This window comes from Rattus norvegicus, chromosome 3 (assembly GCF_036323735.1).
Source record: "Rattus norvegicus strain BN/NHsdMcwi chromosome 3, GRCr8, whole genome shotgun sequence".
Lineage (NCBI taxonomy): Eukaryota > Metazoa > Chordata > Mammalia > Rodentia > Muridae > Rattus > Rattus norvegicus.
Window position 1 is genome coordinate 34,552,553 of NC_086021.1, and position 21,225 is coordinate 34,573,777.

The window sequence follows — 21,225 nt, forward strand, 5'->3', positions numbered from 1 at the left end:
CTTTGAGAAGCCTGATGTCCCTCTTGTCACCTTGAATCAGCTCCATAAGATGTTAAGATAAAAATCGACGGAATAAGACCTATGCTACTCCAGCACTCCAAAGCCAGGACTTGAAGGCAGCCATTGAACTTGGCATGTGGTACCCACCGCATGGCTCCAGGGTAAGCCTATGGGAACGACAGTCCTGGAGTCGTGCAGCTCACAGTCTGAGCGTCTTGTCTCCCTGGTAGTCTGCTCTAAGTCCTGACCTGATAACCAAAGTGGGGGGGTTTCTGATATATGTGGTAAGGAGATTGGTGATATCTGTGTAGCAAGGGACACAAGACAGCAAGCATACAAAACAATAACAAATATTTACTGTGGCCAGGGAGGCACTGCTATGGTCCACTGTTTCTTTTCCTTACAAAGAGCATCTGGTCTCTAGAGCTCTTCTCTTTGGAAACTTCTTTCTCTATCCTGCACAAACCTAGGCACAGGTGGCTGCTAAGGCCCTGAGACATGGTCTGTTTGGAAGCAGAGGAATGAGGTTTGCAGTCTTTGTTTTTTGTTTTTTGGGTTTTTTTGGTTCTTTTTTTCGGAGCTGGGGACCGAACCCAGGGCCTTGCGCTTCCTAGGCAAGCGCTCTACCACTAAGCTAAATCCCCAACCCGCAGTCTTTGTTTTTAATTAATAATTAACCCGTTGAAATGTATCAGGCTTATTCGTTTTAAATGTGAGTATTTTGCCTGTGTGTATGTACGTCCATGTTCATGCTTGAGGACCAGAAGGTGGCACTGGATCTCCTAGAAACTGGAAAATGGTTGAGATGCCATGTAGGTGCTGGGACTTGAACCCAGGTTCTCTGCAAGCAAGAGTAACAAGTGCTCTTAACTGCTGAGCCATCCCTCTCACCCAGACCGGGAGAGGGCATGGGATCCCTGGGCCTGTGAATTGCCAGTGGTTGCTAGGAACCAAATTCTGGTTCTCTGGAAGAACTGTGAACACCGGTAGTAGACAAGCCATAGTTTGTTTTGTCTTGAGATAGTTCTTCATATAGCCCAGGTTGGCCCCCAAACCCCTATGTCACTGAGGACAACCTCGAACTCCTAATTCTCCTGCCTCCACCTCCTGAGTTCTGAGATCACAGGCATGTACAGACACACCTGGCTTTCATCCTTCTCTTGAATCCGTTAGAATTCATCCTCCAAGCCCCAAGATCCTCCTGTCTCTGCCCTGTACAGCCTGGGGTGACCGCCATGAGAGACCACTTGCAGCTTTCTACCTGGGGTACTGTGATCTGAACTTAAGTTCTCATGCTTGGCACAGCGATCGTTTTCCCCACTGAGCTGTCTCTCCAGCACCAGTGGTTGCTGCTGCTGCTTTCTCCTCTTCCTCTTCCTCTTCCTCCTCCTCCCTCTCCTTCTTCCTCCTCCTCCTCCTTTTTGTTTTGTTTTTGGTCTTTAAGGTATTGTCTCTCTGTGTAGCCTTGGCTGTCCTGGAACTCACGCTATAGATCAGGCTGGCCTCGAACTCATAACTCATAGAAATCTGCCTGCCTCTGCCTCCTGAGTGCGGGACTAAAGGCGTACACCACCACACTCTGCTGAAGGGTTTTTTGTTTTTGTTCTTTTTTTTTTTTTCCTTTTCTTTTTTTCGGAGCTGGGGACTGAACCCAGGGCCTTGCGCTTGCTAGGCAAGCGCTCTGTTTTTGTTCTTTTGACAAGGAAAACAGCACTGGTAGAACCCAATGCTGTGGGTGCCCCTTGGAAGAATCTGAAAGACTTAATATGAGCCCTGCTGAGGAAGGCCTGGGTCACAGCTGGGAAAGGGGCTTTAAGAGTAGACAGAGTCAGACCTGGGATATAGCTCAGTTGGGAGAGTGCTAGCTGGACACTCACAAAGCCCTAATCCATCTGCATCTCCACATTAACGCAATTCTAGCACAGGGGAGGTGCAGACAGGAGTGCCAGAAGTTCCAGGTCATCTGCTGCAGAGCGTCCTGGGCCACATGAGACCCTGTCTCTAAAAGGAAGAGTGGATCCAGTGTGGAGGTGCACTCCTTTAATCCCAGCACTCAAGAGGCAGAGGCAGGCAGATCTCTGTGAGTTCAAGGCCAGCCTGGTCTACATAGTGAGTTCTAGGACAGCCAGGGCTACATAATGAGATTGAGTTTCAAAGGGTGAACAAGATTTTCTTGGGAAGCAGAGTGCTCTGCTCCTGTGCCTCGAATCATAAACCCAGTATTCCTAGGAGGTCCCACGAGGCAATGGATCAGGGGGGACATTCCCTTGAGTGAGGGGTGGCTGTCTTGTGAGGCTGTGACTGGGAACAAGTTAGAGATGTTGGTGCAGACTCCGTGCGTCCTCCATGCAGGTGCCTGGGTCCTGGATCAGACAAGTACCCCGCCCTGCTGGCACCGAGCAGGGAGCAGGCATTGCTTGGCCTTCTGGGTTGATAAATGGTGGAACTGCCTGTGAGCAACAGAAATCACACTGTGCCTGCCCACCTGGGTGTGCTGGGGTCCGTGTGTGTGCTACTTGCTGGCTTCATGCAGGAGAGAATGGCCAGCAGAGTGGCATTCTCTCCCTCAATCTAGGAAGGGTGAACTTCTTCAGGGACATAAGTCCTTTGGTCACTAGCCACTCCATGTACAGAAACACTGAATAAGATCCCAGTGCTGTGTGGCCTGGGTTCATTATGTTACCTCTCTGACCCTCGCTGTCCCATACTGCAAACTGGATTTTAGAGTGAGGTCTTCCACATTTTAGAAAAAGCTCATAACGCAGCCTCAAGAGTGCAATGAGACTGGAGGAGGTGAGAGCTGAGAAAACAGGACTGGGGAAAAGTCCAATCCTGACCACAGGCCCCCTGCTGTGGAAGCAGGGGCACAGAGTCTTGCTGGAGACAGCCCTTGGAGCCTCGCCTAGCAGGGCTGGGCCGAGCTTGCAAAGCAAATTTTCCGCCTTGCAGGGACTCACAACTGGGTCATGGAAACCTCCAGCCTTGCTTTGGGGCTTGGCCTCGAGAGGGCAGGGCTGTCCAGCGGTCAGAGTCACAGCAGGTCCCACCAGTCAGGGATGGGAGGACAGAGCTGGGTGGGCATGCCATAGCTGGGGCAGGACCAGAAGGATGGGGTCCTGGGGCCAGAACCTGGGTGTGGGGATTGGGTCCTGGGAGGATCTGGATGGGATCTTCCTAGGGAAAAGGAAGTGGGGGAGGGGATCTTGGCTGTATCCCTACATTCAGCAAGCTTCCTGGGTGCCTGAGAAGAAGGTGGGGACACTGCTTGTCCCAGAGGACAGGAAGAATACAGGACCTTCAAAGGGTATTCTCTCCGCCCAGGGCACTCAATGGCCAATTTTTCTCCTTCTTGGATGCCCTGGAAGGGAGCAACATTTATTATCTTGGTGGCTGCCGGGCCCTGGCCCAGTTGCCTGGCCATAACCCTGCAACCCACCCAGGAATCCCTGGCATAGAGATTGGGGATGGTATAGTTTTGTGTCCTTGAGTGTCCAGAAAAACATAGTTTGGGACCCCACTCTCTTAGGGAAAATTCTTGGTCAAGCCATGCTTCAGTTTCCCCATCTGCAGATAAGGGGCTTTGCTGCTGACCTCTAAGACCCCTTTGGACTCAGAGTCCTTTAGAAGATGAATTGTGGAATAGGGGCCCCAGAGCTGGCTTGGGATTTGCCCAAACCAAGCCTAGCCAGGTATATGGCTTGTGCCTGTAATCCCTGAGTGAGGCAGGAGGATTGCCACGAGTTTGAGGTCAGTCTGAGCTATAGAGAGAGACTGTTCTCAAAAGAAAAGAAAAGCAAACCACTGGGCTGGAGAGATGGCCTAGCGGTTAGTGCTCACTGCTCTCCCAGAGGACCTGAGTTCGGTCCCAGCAATCACACTCATTGGCTCACAACATCCTGGAATTCCAGCTCCAAGGATTCAGAAACCTTAATCTGGTCTCTTCAGGCACACACGCACACGCACACACACACACACACACACACACACACACACAGACACACACACACACCCCTTTAAAGGTAAAATAGATACTAACAAAACAACTGAAGCTGGACATAGGAGGTGCACATTTTCATGTTTTTAATCCTAGCCCTTGCAAGGCAGATTTTTGAGTTCAAGGCCAGCCTGGTCTACAGGTTGAGTTCCAGGGCAGCCAGGGCTACACCATGAGATCCTCTCTCAAAAACAGACGGACAAACTGAAAAGGCTGGATGTGGTGGCTCACAGGTTTGTAATTCCAGCCCTCATTGCAAACTGAGTTTGAGGCCATCCCGGACTACCGGAGACCCTGCCCCAAACAGGCAAACTGAGAAAAACAACAAAAGCCAACATGAAATTAGATAGCCCTGGTGTCTGGTCCAGCTCCCAGCTCACCCTCCTGCTGTCTGTAATCTGGAGAGGCTCCAGGCCTCATGGGGAAAGGGAAGCCCCCAGGGCCCCCTCGGGCCTCTGTCCTGATCTGGAGGCAGTTAGCAGGCAATGCCAGCCCTTGTTAAAATGTAGGTCCTTTGCTAACTTGGCACCTGGCCATCAGCCTTAGAGTAAAACCAGACCGAAGCCATGAGCTCCTTCTCAGACTGGATTTGGAGCTGGGGCAGCCCCACCCCCCTACCCCCCACTCCGACGCAGCCTCAGTTCCCCATGTACTTCAGCTGCTGCCCGGTGCCTCACCTTCCACGGCTTAGGATTGGGGGCAGGGTCACAGAAATGGAGACTAAGTTGCCCATCTGTGTGACAGGAACACTTGGCTCTGGTGTGCTAAGGTCTGAGAAACCATAGGCCTAGGGGACCAGAGGGACTGTCGCCACTGGTGCCTCGCAGGAAGCCCCGAACCTGCTCTTTTTTTTTTTTTTTTGCTAGAGAATAGCTCGCACATGTTCTCTGCCAAGGGCTGCATCCCTGTCCCCTCAGGCCTCACAACCTTATCTCTCAGAAGCTTTGGCCTTGATTTTGACCTATTGCTTAACCCACCATGCCTCGGTTTCCCCACACGTAACAGTGCACCATGAGCCACCAATGAAGGGCAGCTGTGGGGTTTAAAGAAGTTGACCTGTTGTCCCCACTCTGTAGCTGCTACTCCTGGGGCAGGGAGTGGTTGAAAGGCATGCATGGCCAAACCACAGGCTAGTGATGGGCCGGAGACCTAGCCCAGGAGTCCCCTTCCTCCTTGGCCAACAGTCCTTTCTTCTCTCATTATTATGACATTTGAGTTTTTTGAGATGAAGAGTCACTCGATCCAGGCTGGCCCCAAACTAACTCTGTAGCCCAGGATGACTTTGAATTTCTGACCCTCAAACCTCTCCTTTCCTGATGCCGGGATGGCCCGAGTGTGCAACCACACTGGGTTTTAATGGTAGTGGGGGCGGACCCCATGGCTTCACCTGTGCTTTTTAACAGGGCTTTGAGCCACGCCCAGCTCGCTAGCCCTCCCCCTGCTAACGGAGCATTCTCCCTTTCTGCTCAATTCGTAGCACCCAGGGCGAAGCATGTGGCTTTCTTCTTTAGGGGCCTTTCAAAGGAACCCTGGTCTCTACCAACAACTCCTGAAGCCTCAACCAAGTCCCACACTCTCTGGCACCCTCAGACCCTGCTTGCTGTATTCATACCTACTACTAACTATTCCTGTAGCCCCCACCCCCTCCTCTGAGAAAGGCCTCGTGCTAATTTGTTAAATCCGAGTCAAGGTCCCAGGGACCTGTGGTTTATTTTTCTGATCATGTTGGCAGAGATCACCGGGGATGGAGCCTTTTTGGTTAGAACAAATGCTAATTAATAAAAGTTATTTATTTGAGTTGGAGCTCGCCACAGCCCAGGGGTCAGGCACAAATGACTGTTTGCAGTGTCCACGGCTCTTGAGAAAGGATGGATGGACGGGCTGAGTTTATTTGTCTTCTGAAGAATTCTCAGCTAATTCCCTCCAGGCTGTTTAGACCTTTAAATTACACGGAATAAGAAAAGCCATGGGCATGCAAAGGGGAGAGGGACACTTGAATGTTTGGCAGCGAGAATGGCTTTTAAATGCCTTTGGGTCTTAGTTGGCCAAATAAATGCCATGTGCGCCCATCACTGTGTCATTGGGATGTCATTGGGAACAGTGTCACTTCAGTTATAAGAGACCGAAGCCCCCAGCAAGCCTCCCATCTCAAGGTTCCGACCCAGTCCCACAGAGCAGCAGAGCAATGGTGCTGATGGGAGCTGTTGGGGCTTTGTAGATTTTCTGTTTGCACACTCCTTTGCTTTTATCTCATTGTCTGCTCTTAGGGGTGAAACCAGGCCCTGTTCCAGCATGCAGTCCAACAGAGCCTCATCCTAAACCCCTTACGTCTCCTTTAGAGTCGGCTTCTCACCAACTTGCCCAGGCTGATCTTGAACTCCCTCTGTAGCCGAGGCCGGCTTTGAATTTGTGGTCTTTAGTAATGATCTTTAAACGCGTCGATCACATGGGATAACAGGCCCAGCCATTGCCTGTTGCCAGGGGGCGCAGAGAGTGGTCTGGGAACCAAAGGAGACTGCACAGAGCTCCCCTGGGATGGAGGTCACCCAGTGTGCACCAGCACGGAGAGGGCACCGGGGTGAGGCACGACCTGCGCACAAATGACCTGCGGCTCGGAGAACATTTATTCTCCAAATACTTGAAGCCAAGCTTGGAGCCCAGAGGGAATCTCTGTTCTCAGGAGGCAGAGCAGGAACCTGTAACAAGCAGGAGAAGCAACAGCCCTCACTGGGCCAGAGCTGTGGGTTCAGGGCTGTGACCTCTGGGGGCTGCTGTCTGGGCTTTGCAGTGACTGAGTCCCAGGTCCCTCCACCACTGTACTAGAGAGGACCAGAGGACCAGGCTGTCACACAGAGCAAGAGGGCTCTTTTTTTGAGCAATGGCTGCTTATGCTCTTGCACTGAGGACTTGTGTCCTCACGTCAACTTGTGTCCTAAAGCAAGCCACTGTCCCCAAGCTCCCACTACGAAGACTTCCTTTAGCAAGGCACTGCTCAAGTCTGTCCTGGAGGCTCTGAGAGCTGGACCAGACAGTGTCACTAAGCCCAGGAGTGAGACTGCTATAGGAGTGGGCCCCAGAAGGATGGACACACAGCCTTGAGAGAGCCTAGAGCCTCAGTTTCCCCATGTATGAAGTGGTTCACACCTCACAGCCATACTGGGCTTCCGTGAGAGGTTCTAGGATCATTTCTGGCTTAGGCCAGTTTTTCGGAGTGTTCTGCATCCAACTATCCTGCTGTTGTGACACTGGGGACAATCGCTCACTCCTTGGAGAACCCCTACTGGCATCCAGGAAGAGCTGGGGCCTTGAGAGTCTTTGTTGCAGGTCACTGCCAGCCTATCTGGCCCTGAGAGCTGCTGTTTCTTCCCACAGCCGCTCAGTGAGGCGAAACCTGCAAAAAATGGTTTTCATTTAAACACCCCCAGTTTCCAATGGCTCAGAAACTTCCCGAAAAAACTCTCCTTTTTTGGCTGAAATGCCTCCTGCGTTGGGTGTGTGCCCAAGTGGTGTTGCCTGAAAGAGGGTGGGAGTCAGCTCCAGGGATGGCTCGTGTTCCAGAGGATTCCATCCCTACTTTCGGGTTCTTTTTCACCACCTGACTTTCAGCACCCGATCTCAGTTGTTTTGGTTTGGGTTTTCTTTCCCGGCATGGGGCGGAGTGGGGGAGGGGAGGGGTGAGGGGAGGAGTGGGGATGGGGACATTCCCAGGCACCAGGCACACTCATCCATCTTATCCTTTTCTCCTAAGACCAGACGGGTGTGGAGTGACAAGGGAGCAGGAGGAGGGGACAGGTGACAAGGCCAGCTTGCACCAGCCATACTGCGGATCCCAGATGCTGCCTCTCCCCTTGCATTTGGCTCCCATTTGCAAATCATTCCCAATGGGGGAAACTCTGAATGTAACTCCTGGGGTCCCTCAGCCTAGCTGCTGCTGCCATTTTAAAACAGAAATGCCAGGACACGGGACACGGGGATGGAGGGGCAGGCTGGCGGGTATGCTAGAGCACACTGTCCCTAACTCTTAGTGTTAGTCCAAGTCCCAGCAGTGGGGGGTGGGGGGAGTCTGCAGGGCTGGGCAGTACCTCAGTGGTCAGCAGTAGCTCGAGGCCTTGGTTTCATCCCCAGGACTGAAAATAAATAAATCGAAAGTGGGATCTGGGGTCAGGAGTAGGGGTGTGCTTTGGCACCTGTCTTTAATCCCAACACTCAGGTGGATCTCTGTGAGTTCAAAGTCAGCCTGGTCTACAGAGTGAGTTCCAGGACAGCCAGGACTACACAGAGAAACCTGCCCTCTATCTATGTCTATGTCTATGTCTGTGTGTTTGTGTCTGTGTCTATGTCTGTGTGTCTATGTCTGTGTGTCTATGTCTGTGTGTCTATGTCTGTGTGTCTGTGTCTATGTCTGTGTCTGTCTGTCTGTCTGTCTCTGTCTGTCTCTCTCTCTCTCTCTCTATATATATATATATATATATATATACATATATATATATAGTGAGGGGTGGGGGCAGGCGGGTTCACAGTGAGTCTGGTGGAGGTCAGAGGGCATCTATCAGGGAGGCAGCTCTCTCCTTCCACCATGTGGTTCTGGGGATTGAACTCAGGGTTGTCTGCAGGTCCCCTTAGCCACCGAGCTATCTTGCTGACCCCTCTTTCTTCATTTCCTTCTCCCCCAACTAACGCCCTCTCTTCTGTGGTGTTAGGGACAAAACCCAGGGTCTTCTCTATGCTAGGCATGTGCTCTGCCCCTAAATCACAGGGTTTTGGAAGCAACACGAGGTATGGATTAGAATTCCAAAGATGGCCTGATGACAGGCTCTGACGGCCGAGGAGCAGACACGCAGCAGCGGCCTCTGGAGCAGCAGTGGAGGGGCCACATCTCACACTCATTGGCCAGAACTCCCAGCTCTAGGAATCCCAGCAAACGTGCTCAGCAAAAAACCGGAAGCTCCTGTTTACAATGGGCCAATTTATCGGATATTCTTTTAGCTTCCAAAGACTCAAAACACACCAAGTGTCTACCAGGAGGGCCCTTTAACAGTCTGCAGCACAGTTGTGTAGGGACTGAGTGGTAGGTCCCGTTCGCCAACAAATAAATGAGCCCTGGAAGGCTTGTTACACGGGGAGAAACATGGATAGCACAAACGACGCCCTTAGATGAGAGAGAAAATACTACGCACATTATATTATACTTGAAAAAACAACACTGGGGGGCTAGAGCAAAAATGAATTTGAAAACTGGTTTTTGCAGATAGAGGGAGGGTCAGGAGGGAAGGCAGAGTTAAGTGTGCAGACCGGAGATGGAAGGCTCCAGAATGTTAATAAGTAAAACAGACCAGACCACGCAGAGCCACATCGCACGGGGCATGACTGCATGCTTGCAGTCTGTCCCTGCAGACAGGGGACTGCAAGGGACCACGGGGCATGGGACAGGGGAAGCTGGGGCCTTTGCTCTGTTTCATACTTTCCCGTGTCTCCTGGACATGGCACCATGGCAGTGATGTGTCTCGGCTATTAAAGCACACACTTTAGAAGCGGGGAATTGGCTCAGTGGGTACAGTCCCTGCTGTGCAAGCACCTGAGTTCAGACCCACACCAACCATGTGAAAAGCCAGGTACCTGTAACTGTAGCACGGGTCTGGGTAGAGACGGGCAGATCCTAGGGATTTGGGGGCCACAAAGTCTGTCTAGCTCTAGTTCAGAGAAAGGAAGACACTGACTCAAATGAATGAATAGTGGATTAATGGATGGATGGCTGGCTGGCTGGATGGACAGATGGATGGATGGGTGGACAGATGGATGGATGGATGGATGGACAGATGGATGGACATATGGATGGACAGATGGATGGATGGACAGATGGATGGACGGACGGATGGATGGATGGACGGATGGATGGACAGATGGATGGACAGATGGATGGATGGACAGATGGATGGATGGACGGACGGACGGATGGACGGATGGATGGACAGATGGATGGATGGATGGATGGACAGATGGATGGATGGACGGACGGACAGGTGGATGGATGGACGGACAGATGAATGGATATATGGATGGACAGATGGATGGATGGACAGATGGATGGATGGACAGATGGATGGATGGATGGACAGATGGATGGATGGACAGATGGACAGACAGATGGACAGAGAGATAGCTGGACAGATGGATGGGCGGATGGGTGGGCGGATGGGTGAGTGGATGGGTGGATGGACAGACAGACGGATGGATGGATGGATGGACAGACGGGTGGGTGGATGGATGAATGGATGGATGGATGGTCGGGTGGGTGGTTGGGTGGGTGGATGGATGGATGGGTGGGTGGACAGATGGGTGGATATGTGGATGGGTGGGTGGATGATTGATGAATTGATGGATATATGGACAGTTAGGTGGTTGGATGGATGGATGGATTGATGGGTGGGTGGGTGGATGGATGGGTGGATGTGTGGGTGAATGGGTGGGTGGACAGATGGGTGGATATATGGATGGGTGGCTGGGTGGATTGATGAATTGATGGATATATGGAAAGGTAGGTGGATGGATAGATGGATGGATGGATGATATATGGTGGATGGATACTTGGATGGGTGGACAGATGAGCAGGTGGGTGAGAAGATGGATAGACATAGGCCAAAGATAGCAGGAGAGCTAAGAGGACATGTTCCAATGCGTAGGTCCTGCAGAAAGAGACTCAAGAAAGCCAGTATAAGAGTAGCCGACAGCTGATGTCCCTAGACAGGGCCACAGGGATCCCATGTGGCACAGGGCACCTTGTATTCACAGAGTAGCCACGTTACTGACTCTCCATCTTTCCTCAGGTGACTGTCCCAGCCCCGGCCATGGCAGTGCCACCAAACGGAAGAAGAAGCAGCGTCGGAATCGAACCACATTCAACAGCAGCCAGCTGCAGGCGCTGGAGCGTGTATTTGAGCGCACACACTACCCTGACGCCTTTGTGCGTGAAGAGCTAGCCCGCCGTGTCAACCTCAGTGAGGCACGTGTCCAAGTAAGTGGGGTCCATCCAGACTCCCCGGGGATCCCACATCTAGACTGGTGGCCACCGTTGACCCAGGGACAGGCCCTTGCCAGTGGAGATGGTTAGCTCAGAGCACCTGGAGCCAAGAGAAGGAAGTTCAGATGGAAACCTGACGAAGCTAGGGTCTAACCCTGAAATGAGTAGATGCGTCTGCGTCTACACGCAGGCAATGCTATGATTCAGGGAGCTAACACTTAGGCAAAAGTGTAGAAGAGGGGTGGGAAGACGGCCCAGTGGTAAGTGCTTGCCACAGAGGGAGGACCTAAGTTCAGATCCCCAGCACCCATGTAAGAGGCAGAGGGAGGCACTGTGCACCCACAGTGCTGGGGAAGTGCAGACAAGAGGATCCTGGGAGATCCTTGGCAGCCAGTCTAGAACGGGCAGTCTCCAGGCTCAGTGAGGCTCTTCCTCAATAAACAAACAAAGCAAAGCAAACAAGTAAATAGAAAGAAAAAGACAATTGGGGTGCAAAATAAAGATGCACATGAATACGTGTGCATGTACACACCACAAACACACACAGCTAGCACCTTAGAGCAGGGCTGCGTGGAAAGCTTTTGGGAGAGCCCTGCCCTGGGTGCCCCCTCCCCTTGTAACCACAGGACTGGAGGGCTCACCTGTCCATTAGGTTGTTTGTTTGTTTGTTTGTTTGTTTGTTTTCCTCGCATATCGCACTTCCCAGGACGTAACGCAGGCAGTGTTGGTCATCCCCATTCTAAAGAGTCAAGAGAGGGTCAGAAAATGAAGCCACCAGCTCAGGTCTGGGGTACCACAAGCGTGTACCCAGATCTACAAGGATGTAGGTCCCCTCAAAGTCTTCCAAACCCTGCTTGCCACGTTCTTCCTCCCAGGTCTGGTTCCAGAACCGCCGTGCCAAGTTTCGCCGGAACGAACGTGCCATGCTGGCTACCCGCTCTGCCTCGCTGCTCAAGTCTTACGGCCAGGAGGCAGCCATTGAGCAGCCTGTGGCCCCCCGACCTACCACACTGAGCCCAGATTATCTATCCTGGCCAGCATCGTCCCCCTACAGGTGAGAGTGGGGGCCTCCTTTCTATTAACAGGTGCAGCTAGTCACCCATGGGATCGTTAAGGCCACCTCTCTGGGGAACTGAAGAGAGCTGGATGGTGTGTGGGTGTGTGTGTGTGTACATGACAGTGTGTGTGTGTGGGGGGGGGTTAGGAGCCTGCATGTGAGCGCTCACATATGCATGGGATCATAAGTGTGTGTGTGTCCATATAAGCATTGATATGCTTGTCTGTAGGCACACACATGTAGAGATGGGGGGAAGCCAGGCCTGCCATGGAGTGAGCTCCACACTGAGATAACTAGAAGGCTGCAGGAAGAGTTTCAAGCTGGACCCAGCTCTCTGTTCATCCTACATACGGGAAACAAAGTCTGGGAGTCCTGAGGACAAGTCTTTCTGTCCTGCGCCCTGGCAAGGTTCAGAGCCATGAAGAGTGGCATTGTTGAGACAGACAGACAGACAGACAGGTGATAGATGGGTGGGTGGATGGATAGATAGATAGATAGATAGATAGAATAAAAAGTTCCTTCCTTGGGCTGGAGAGATGGCTCAGCAGTTAAGAGCACTGACTGCTCTTGCAGAGGATCCATGTTCCATTCCCAGAAACCACATAGCTGTTCAAAATTGTCCAGAGGATCTGACACTCTCCATAAGGACCAGGCACTCACGTGGTGGTATACTGACATACATGTAGGCAGACAATCATACGCATAAATAAAACATAAGATAAATCTTTAAAAAGATTTCCTGGCTTCCTCCAAGATGGCCAGGAGGGAAGGAGGGAATGCTAGTTGGGCCACCATGTCTTACAGCTCCAGGACTTCCATGTCCTCCCATGAGACTCTGGGAGCAGGTACTGTAAGGCCCCTAGGTCTCCAACTTCCTTCCCTGACCTATCCTCACCCAGAAGCGTTTGGGCACAGAGCAGTACTAGGGGACAGGGCACATGTCCCACTCTCAGGAGGGTCACAATCCACAGAGGAATGCCAATAAATAAAAGGTGAACATCTTACAGTGTAGCTTAGGCCGTCCTCCTGCCTCAGCACCCGAGGTGTTGGGATTATAGTGGTGTGGGCTGGGGAGGCTATCTCTGGATGCTTGTCTCCTCCCTCAACCCTGAAACCCTGGTCAGGGCTACCCTGAGCTCATCAGGGGAAGTAGGACTAGCCAGATTCACCAATGGAGTCCTGTGTTTCCTGTCTCCACAGCTCGGTGCCTCCCTACAGCCCCGGAGGTTCAAGTCCTGCAACTCCTGGAGTCAATATGGCCAACAGCATCGCTAGCCTTCGCCTCAAGGCCAAAGAGTTCAGCTTACACCACAGCCAGGTGCCCACAGTGAACTGACAATGTGCACTGGGCCCAGCCTCCTTCCTGGCCCAATGGCAGACCGCAGTAAAGGAAGTAGCCTTGTCCGTCCCTGTCCTCAGACAAACTGGGCAGCCTCTCCTGTGCCTTTTTCTCCATCGCAGCTCTCTGAGTCCCAGAGGCCTGTTGGGTACTGGAAGCAACAGTTAAACAGGTCACTGCTATGGTGGCTGAGATTGTGGCCTAAGGCCCCTGGGGTGGCCTGGCCAGAAGGCGGAGCTGGAGTCCGCCAAGGAACTCACTTACTTATGTATTAAAACCAAAAAGCTTTTCTCTTTAAGGAATAAAAACATTTTTCTTAAGCTCCACGAGACTTCAGAAGGGCAAGACGGGTGCTCCCAGAGGGTGCCAGGACCTGGGTGGCCTGAATTATAGCTGTCTTGCTAGGTAGACATCTAAGGGCAACACCTGGCCTGGGCTGGCTCATGTGGCAGCCTCAGTGGGGCTCACTGCCTGCACACCTGTACAGAGCTTTAAGTGTGGTCCTCAGATGGGAGGAGGGGCAGGAGGCAGAACCATTCTGAGCCCCACTGGGACACCTAGAGGAGTGTTGCTGGATGGTGGCCAGGGCACATCTCTTTCACTCCATGGGGATGTAGAGGAGGGATGACCATTCCTAGAAGGTGGAGAGGGGCTCAGGGATTATATTGTTGCTGCTGAGCATGTGGAAGTGTGGCGTCCGTGGGAGGTACCCTAATTTCTTTTCAGTTGCGGGGACAAAATACGCTGGCAAAAAGCAACTAAGGGGAGAAAGGATTTATATTAGCTTATAACACCAGGAGACAGCCAGCACTGTGAAGAAGTCAAGGTGCCAAGATCTTAAAGCAGCTGGTTATTTCTGTAGTTAAGAGCAGAGAGACTGAACCCTGCCCCTCTCCAAGCGTAGGGAATGGTGCCGCCCACAATGGTGGGTCTTCTCACATCATTTAATGTAATCAAGACGGTTTGCCACAGTCTGCCATAGCCGACTTGATCCGGACAACCCCTCATGAGACTTTTCCTTCTAGATGATTCCATATTATATCAGGTTGATAATTTAAACTAAACACCACATGGCTGGAAGGATGGCTCTGTAGTTAGGAGCACTTGCTGTTCTTCCAGAGAAGCTGAGTTCAAATACCAGCACACATGGTGAGCCGCTCACAAACTTCCATGACCTCCAGGAGGCCCAATGCCCTCTTCACCCTTCTGTGGGTACCTGTATTCATTTGGCAAATGCAAAGAGATACATAGTCTTTTAAAATTATTTTATTTACATTCTAGTCATTGATGCCCTCCCTGTCCCCCCTCCCACAGTTCCTCATCCCATTTCTCCTCCCCCTTGCCTCCAAGAGGGTGCTCCCCATCCAGGCCTCCCCCTTTCCTGGGGCCTCAAGTCTCTGGAGGATCAAGCCCATCTTCTCCCACTGAGGCAAGGCCAGGCAGTCCTCTGCTACATATGCACCGGGCCTTGGACCAGCCCCTGTATGCTCCTGGGTGATGGCTAGTCTCTGGAAGCTCCCTGGGGTCTGTGTTAGTTGAAACTGTTGATTTTCCTATGGGGTCACTTTCCCCTTCAGCTTCTTCAATTCTCCCCCTAATTCAATCATAGGGGACCCCGACTTCAGTCCAATGGTTGGGTGTAAGTATCTGCCTCTGTCTCAGTCAGCTGCTGTTAGTGCTTCTCAGAGAAAAGCCATGCCAGGCTCCAGTCTGGCAAAACATGGCCTCAGTAGTAGTATCAGGCCGTGGTGCCCCCTCATAGGATGGATCCCAGGTTGGGCCAGTCATTGGACTGCCTTTCCTTCAGTCTCTTCTCCATTTTTGTCCCTGAAGTTCTTTTAGAAAGGAACAATTCTGGGTTAGTAACACTGTTCCTCCACTTGAGGCCTTATCTATCTACTTGAGGTGGGCTCTTCGAGTCGCCTCTCCCCAGTTTAGGCATTTTTGGCTAAGGTCACCCCCATTGAGTCCTGAGTGTCTCTTACCTCCCTGGTCTCTGGTACTTTCTAGAGAGTCTTCCCACCTCCCCTCCCTAGGCTGCTTTTTTCCATTCATTGTCTTAACCCTCTGGGCTTCTCTCCTATTGCACCCCCCATACCTGATCCTGTTTCCCCTTTACCCTCCTCCTTCCCTCTTCTACCCAGGCCCCTCCCTCCCTCTGCCTCCTGTGATTATTTTCTTCCCCCTTCTAAGTGGGACTGAAGTCTCCTCACGTGGGCCTTTCTGCTTGTTACACTTCTTACGGTCCGTAGGTTGTATTCTGTACTTTTTGGCTAATATCCGTTTATCAGTGAGTACATACCATGCATGTCCTTTTGGGCCTGAGTCACCTCACTCAGGATGACATTTTCTAGTTCCATCCATTTGCCTACAAAATTCATAATATCCTCGTTTTTAATAGCTCTTTAAATGAACCACATTCTGTTTTTGTTTTTTTTTTTAAGATTTATTCATTTATATATAAGTACACTGTAGCTGTCTTCAGACACACAGAAGAGGGCATCGGATCCCATTACAGATGGTTGTGAGCCACCATGTGGTTGCTGGGAATTGAACTCAGGACCTCTGGAAGAGAAGTCAGTGCTCTTAACCGCTGAGCCATCTCTCCAGCCCGAACCACATTCTCTGTATCCATTCTTCAGTTGAGGGAGATCTAGGTTGTTTCCAGCTTCTGGCTATCACAAATAAGGCTGCAATGAACAAGGAGCACGTGTCCTTGTGGTACACTGGGACATCTTTTGGATATATGTCCAAAAGTGGTATAGCTAGGTCTTTAGTTAGAACCATTTCCAATTTTCTGAGGAACCACCAGATTGATCTCCAGAGTGGCTGTACCAGTTTGCAATCCCACCAGCAATGGAGGAGTGGTTCTCTCTCTCTCTCTCTCTCTCTCTCTCTCTCTCTCTCTCTCTCTCTCTCTGTATACACGTGTGGCCACATGTGAGTGTAGTGCCCAAAGAGGCCAGAAGAGGGCGACCCCAAGGCATTGGAGTTATATGCAGTGAGCTGCCTGATTCTGTGCAGGGAACCAAACTCACATCCTCTGAAAGAGCAGCACGCACTCGACCACTGAGGCACCTCCTCATCCCCTGGCGTCAGTGTCTCTTCAGAAGGTATTGGAAGGTTGGGGTGTAGCTCTGTTGGTAGATTGCTTGCCCAGCGCACACATCACCCTACATCACCTAAAAGTAGACACGGTAGTGGACCCTCCATCTTTCTATTTCATTTTTTTTCCAAATCTATTTTTATTTATATGCATTGTATGTTGCCTGCTTGTCTGTGTGTGCACGGTGGAGCTGCAGGTGTCTGTGGAGGCCAGAAGAGGGCGTCATTCCCCCCTGAAACTGGAGCTCTAGGCAGATGCGTGCTACTTGATGCGGGGGCTGGGAACCTGAGTTCTCTGCAAGAGCAGCAAACGACTTTAACTGCTGAGCCATCTCTCCGCCACACCCTACTCCCAAGCCTGCCAACTTTCTACTTTGTAGTCCCCAGAGACAAAATACCACAAAAAAAAAAAAAAAATCCCTGAAGGTTGGCTCGTCTGCCCTAGACATGGGGTCCCACTTAGTGGGGGCCCGCAAGGAGGGCCCCAGATATGCCAGCTTTGGAAAATGCTGGAGGCCCTGTTCCCACAGATGACCAGGAGGACGTCAATGTCACTTCCACTCTGGCACTCTAGAAAAAATAAACTGACTTAATAGTTTGCACATGCTGCTTTGGGAAGCTGAGGGAGGGGCCTGCCGCCCTCTCTGCAAAGCCGAAACTATTTAAACACTGCTGTCCCCGCTGTGCCTGGCTGCAGATCTGTGTGGGCAGCTTCCTGGGCACCCGTCCCGGGCTATCGTCTTTCTATAAAGTCAAGGTACCTGAGGCCCCAGCCCAGCCCAGGAGGACTTGGACTCCATTCTTCCCTGGCTTTGCCTATTTTACCAAGGAAAGAGGACATTGTGTCTGCTTTTATTTCTTATAGTAGACAAAGGAGGGAGGGAAGGAGGGAGGGACGAACAGAGAGACAGAGAAGCAGAGTGTGAGAGAGAAGCAGAGTGAGAGAGAGAAAGATTCTAGAAGAAGAAAGAAGAGGAGAAGGGGGAGAGAGAGAGAGAGAGAGAGAGAGAGAGAGAGAGAGAGAGAGAGACTAGTAAAAGACCAGAGAGAGAGAGACTAGTAAAAGACCACAGCGTGTTGCTCAGTTTTGCTCAGGGCCTTGGGTAGGGCACTTCATGCCCCATCATACCTGGCCTAAGTGATCCTAGGGCTTTGTGCATGCTGGCTAGACAAGCTCTCTACCAATTGAGCTGCACATCCAGCAGCTGTTACTGTGGCGGAGCACAGGGTGAGAGGTAGACACTGAGGAAGTCAAAATCCTCCCTCCGTGGGGATGCAGAGACAGTGTGGCAGTTAAGAGTGTGTGTGGCTCTTACACAGGTCCCCGTTCAGTTCCAGTACCCAACTCCAGCTCCAGGGGAGCCACTGCTCTCAAACACTGTGCATGCAGAGAGAGAGAGAGAGAGAGAGAGAGAGAGAGAGAGAGAGAGAGAGAGAGAGAGAGAGAGGAGAGTGATTTTGAGACAGGGTTTCTCTGTGTAGCTCTGGCTGTCTGGGAACTTGTTCTGTAGACCAGTCTGGCCTCAACTCAGAGATCCACCTGCCTCTGCTTCCCCAGTTAAAAGGGGATGCGTCAACACTCCCGGCCAGGTGTATATTTAACACTGCCTTTTCTTCCTGAGGACCTGGATTCAGTTCCCAGCACCCACATGGCAGCTCCTATCTGTGACTCTTGTCCAGGGCCACAAGGAGAGAGAGCTCATTCTGTTGTTCTCTTCTGGCCTCTGTGGGCCGTGCACACACATGGCACACAGACACATATGCAGGTGAGCGTGCATAAGTAAAATAAAATAAAATAAGCCTCAAAAAATATTCCCTCCCACCAGGCAGGGGAGCCTTTAATTCCAGCACTTGAAAGACAGAGGCAGGCAGATCTCTGGTCTACATAATGAATTTCAAGTCAACCAGACTATAGAGCGTTCCTGTCTCAAAGGGAGGCTGGCTAGATACTGTGAGTGGGCAAGGAAATGAGCCCTCCCTGTTCAGAGAGTGCTGCTCACCACATCTGGTTTGGAGGTGGTGGACATTTTTATGAAGAGGAAGAAGAGGAGGAGGAGGAGGAAGAAGCAGAAGAGAAGGAGGAAGAGGAGGTAGAAGAGGAGGAGGAAGAGGGGGTAGAAGAGAAGGAGGAGGAGGAAAAGGAGGAGGGAGAGGAGAAGGAAGAGGAGGAGGGAGAGGAGGAGGAGGGAGAGGAGGAGGAAGAGAAGGAGGAAGAAGAAAGGGGGAAGAGGAAAGGGGGAAGAGGAAGGGGAAAGAAGAAAAGAGTGGGAAGGTGGAGGTGCGTCTGGGAAGAGTTAGGTGACGTAGTAGGAGATTGAATATGATCCAAACACATTCGAATTTTTAAATTCTTAATAAACTAGTGTGTCCAAACAAACGAACAGTCAAGTTCTAGACTGCCAACATATTGAACAAAAATAGAAGACAGAACGATTCTGAACTCTAAGTTTCTGTCTGGTGAACAGGAAGAGAAACTGCCCTGTTTTGCTTTCTCCTCTGTGATAAACATGGTGATGGGGAGAAAAGGGTTTGCCTCATCTCCCAGCCTACAGTCTACCGGGACGGGAAGTTGGGGCAGGAACTGAAGGCAGGAACCTGGAGGCAGGAGCTGATGCAGACACCGTTGGCTGGCTCCCCGTGGCCGGCTCAGCCTGCTTTAACATATGGCCCAGGACAACCTGCCCACCTGCAGTGGGCTAGACGACCCCCCCCATGCCCATCAGAAGTCAAGAAAATTGCAGACAAGAACCGCAGCCTGCCTGCAGGCAATTTTTTCCTACTGAGATTCCATCTTCTCAGATGGCCCTCACTTTTAGTCAAGTTGACAAAAATAACCCACATAACCCACAGACTCCCTAATTTCCTCATTCAGACTTGCAAAGTGAAGTAGGTCAGACCTGTAGCTGGTGCAGGCGCATCCCACATCCCACCAGCACTGCATGCCCTGCACGCAGCTGTCTCCTGGGAGAAAAGAAAGCCTGCCAAAGGGAGCCTGCGCTTTAAGGAGAGTAGATCGGACCCCAAGCCTATGCCACTGTGACATCGGACCCCAACCCTATGCCACTGTGTCACACAGCATATGTCTGTTATATTGCTGCCTCCTGAGTGCTGGGATTAAAGGTATGTGCCACCATGTCTGGCTGTTTGATTTTCGAGACAGTCTTAAGTAGTTCACAGACCCCTCAAAATCTACATAACTGGAGTTAACATTGAAACCTCTAATCCTCCTGTCTCCTCTGAGCCCTGGGATTACAGGTATGAAACTAAAAATAATGGCTGTGAGCCCAGTGAGATCCAGCACTAGAGAGGCTGAAGCAGGAGCATTGCTTTGAATTTGAGGCAGCCTGGCCTATATCGAGTTCCAGGCCTGCCTATGCAACATGGTGAGTTTCAGGCTACCCTGGGCTACAAGATGGACTACATGTGAGCTGGTGTGGTGGCCTGTAATTCCAGTAGGGATTGATACGTGACTATGCCTGGCTAAGCACAGGCCATGCATCCTGGGAAATTAATTACCCAACAACTTGACTGAATAAATGTCCGGGTCCAGGAATGGTTAGGCAATTCTCAACTTAATGCCATTGGCCCGTGTCTGCCATCTCAGCTCTCAGGATGGCTGTGATTGCTTTGCCAGAGTGCGGTCCACAGATTATACTGGCCAGGAAGATAACTCAGCAGGTAAAGGCACTCGCTCCCATGCCTAAGGATCTCGGTTCAGTCTCTCAGCTCATGAGATGGAAGGACAGAACTGACCCGTCTCTCCAGCGTTCTCTGACCTCCACATATCTACCATGATATTATGCATGTACCCACATGTGCGCACACACACACACACACACACACACACACACACACACACACACACACCCCCTACATGCAGACAGACAGCCTGACTACTGGCCCTTGGGTTCGTACGGACACCAACTCACTCAGAGGTTGGGACATGTCCCCAAGACACTGGGCACTAAGTAGGGACAGCTGTGGCTTCCCAGGTTCTTGGAGGCCCATCCTCGCCCAGCTCCTATGTCTGGGACTCTAGGACTTCAGGCTGTTGCTCAATCCACTCCACCCTGGGGCCCCATGAGCCCAGCCACACCAGTGTCTGATCCTAGGGTTGGGGTAGGATTATTGCTGTGAGCAGACACCATAACCACAACAACTCTTATTAGGACAGCATTTAACTGGGGCTGGCCTACAGGTTCAGAGGTTCAGTCCATTGTTGTCATGGCAGGAAGCACGGCGGCATGAAGGCAGACGTGGAGACGGAGCTGAGAGTTCTGCATCTCGTTCCGAAGGCTGCAGGAAACTGCCCTGCCAGGCATATGAGACCCCAAAGCCCACTTCCACAGTGACACACTTCCTCCAACCAGGCCACACCTCTTAACGGTGCACTGTCTACAGGCTAAGCATTCAAACCCATGAGTCTATTGGGGGCCTCTACAGGCTAAGCATTCAAACCCATGAGTCTGTTGGGGGCCATTCCTAGTCAAACCACCACAGATGGCTTCAGACCAGGCAAGAAAAAAAGGAAGCAAGGGATGCTGGTGTGGAACCAGCGCTTGAGGGCTGCGGGTGCTGTGTGGCAGCTTCTGGCAGGATCGGCAGGAGGGACCAGCCAAGCTGCCTCCCCGGACACTGCTGTGCCCTGTGCTGTAGGCTGGAGCCACTGCCTCGAGCCCAGATTTGCAGCCAGGAGATCACTCCCTGAATTC

General features: G+C 51.6%; 1 protein-coding gene across 1 annotated transcript in view; it reads left to right on the forward strand.

Moving 5' to 3' along the window:
• Window positions 1-13,732, forward strand: part of Prrx2 (paired related homeobox 2) — a 35,954-nt gene extending 22,222 nt beyond the window's left edge. The window contains exons 2-4 of the mRNA NM_001415156.1: window positions 10,819-11,006; window positions 11,888-12,066; window positions 13,270-13,732. Coding sequence (NP_001402085.1) covers window positions 10,819-11,006; window positions 11,888-12,066; window positions 13,270-13,405 — 503 coding nt within the window. The 3' untranslated portion in view covers window positions 13,406-13,732. The remainder of the gene's footprint in view (window positions 1-10,818; window positions 11,007-11,887; window positions 12,067-13,269) is intronic.
• The last annotated feature ends 7,493 nt before the right edge of the window (window positions 13,733-21,225 follow it).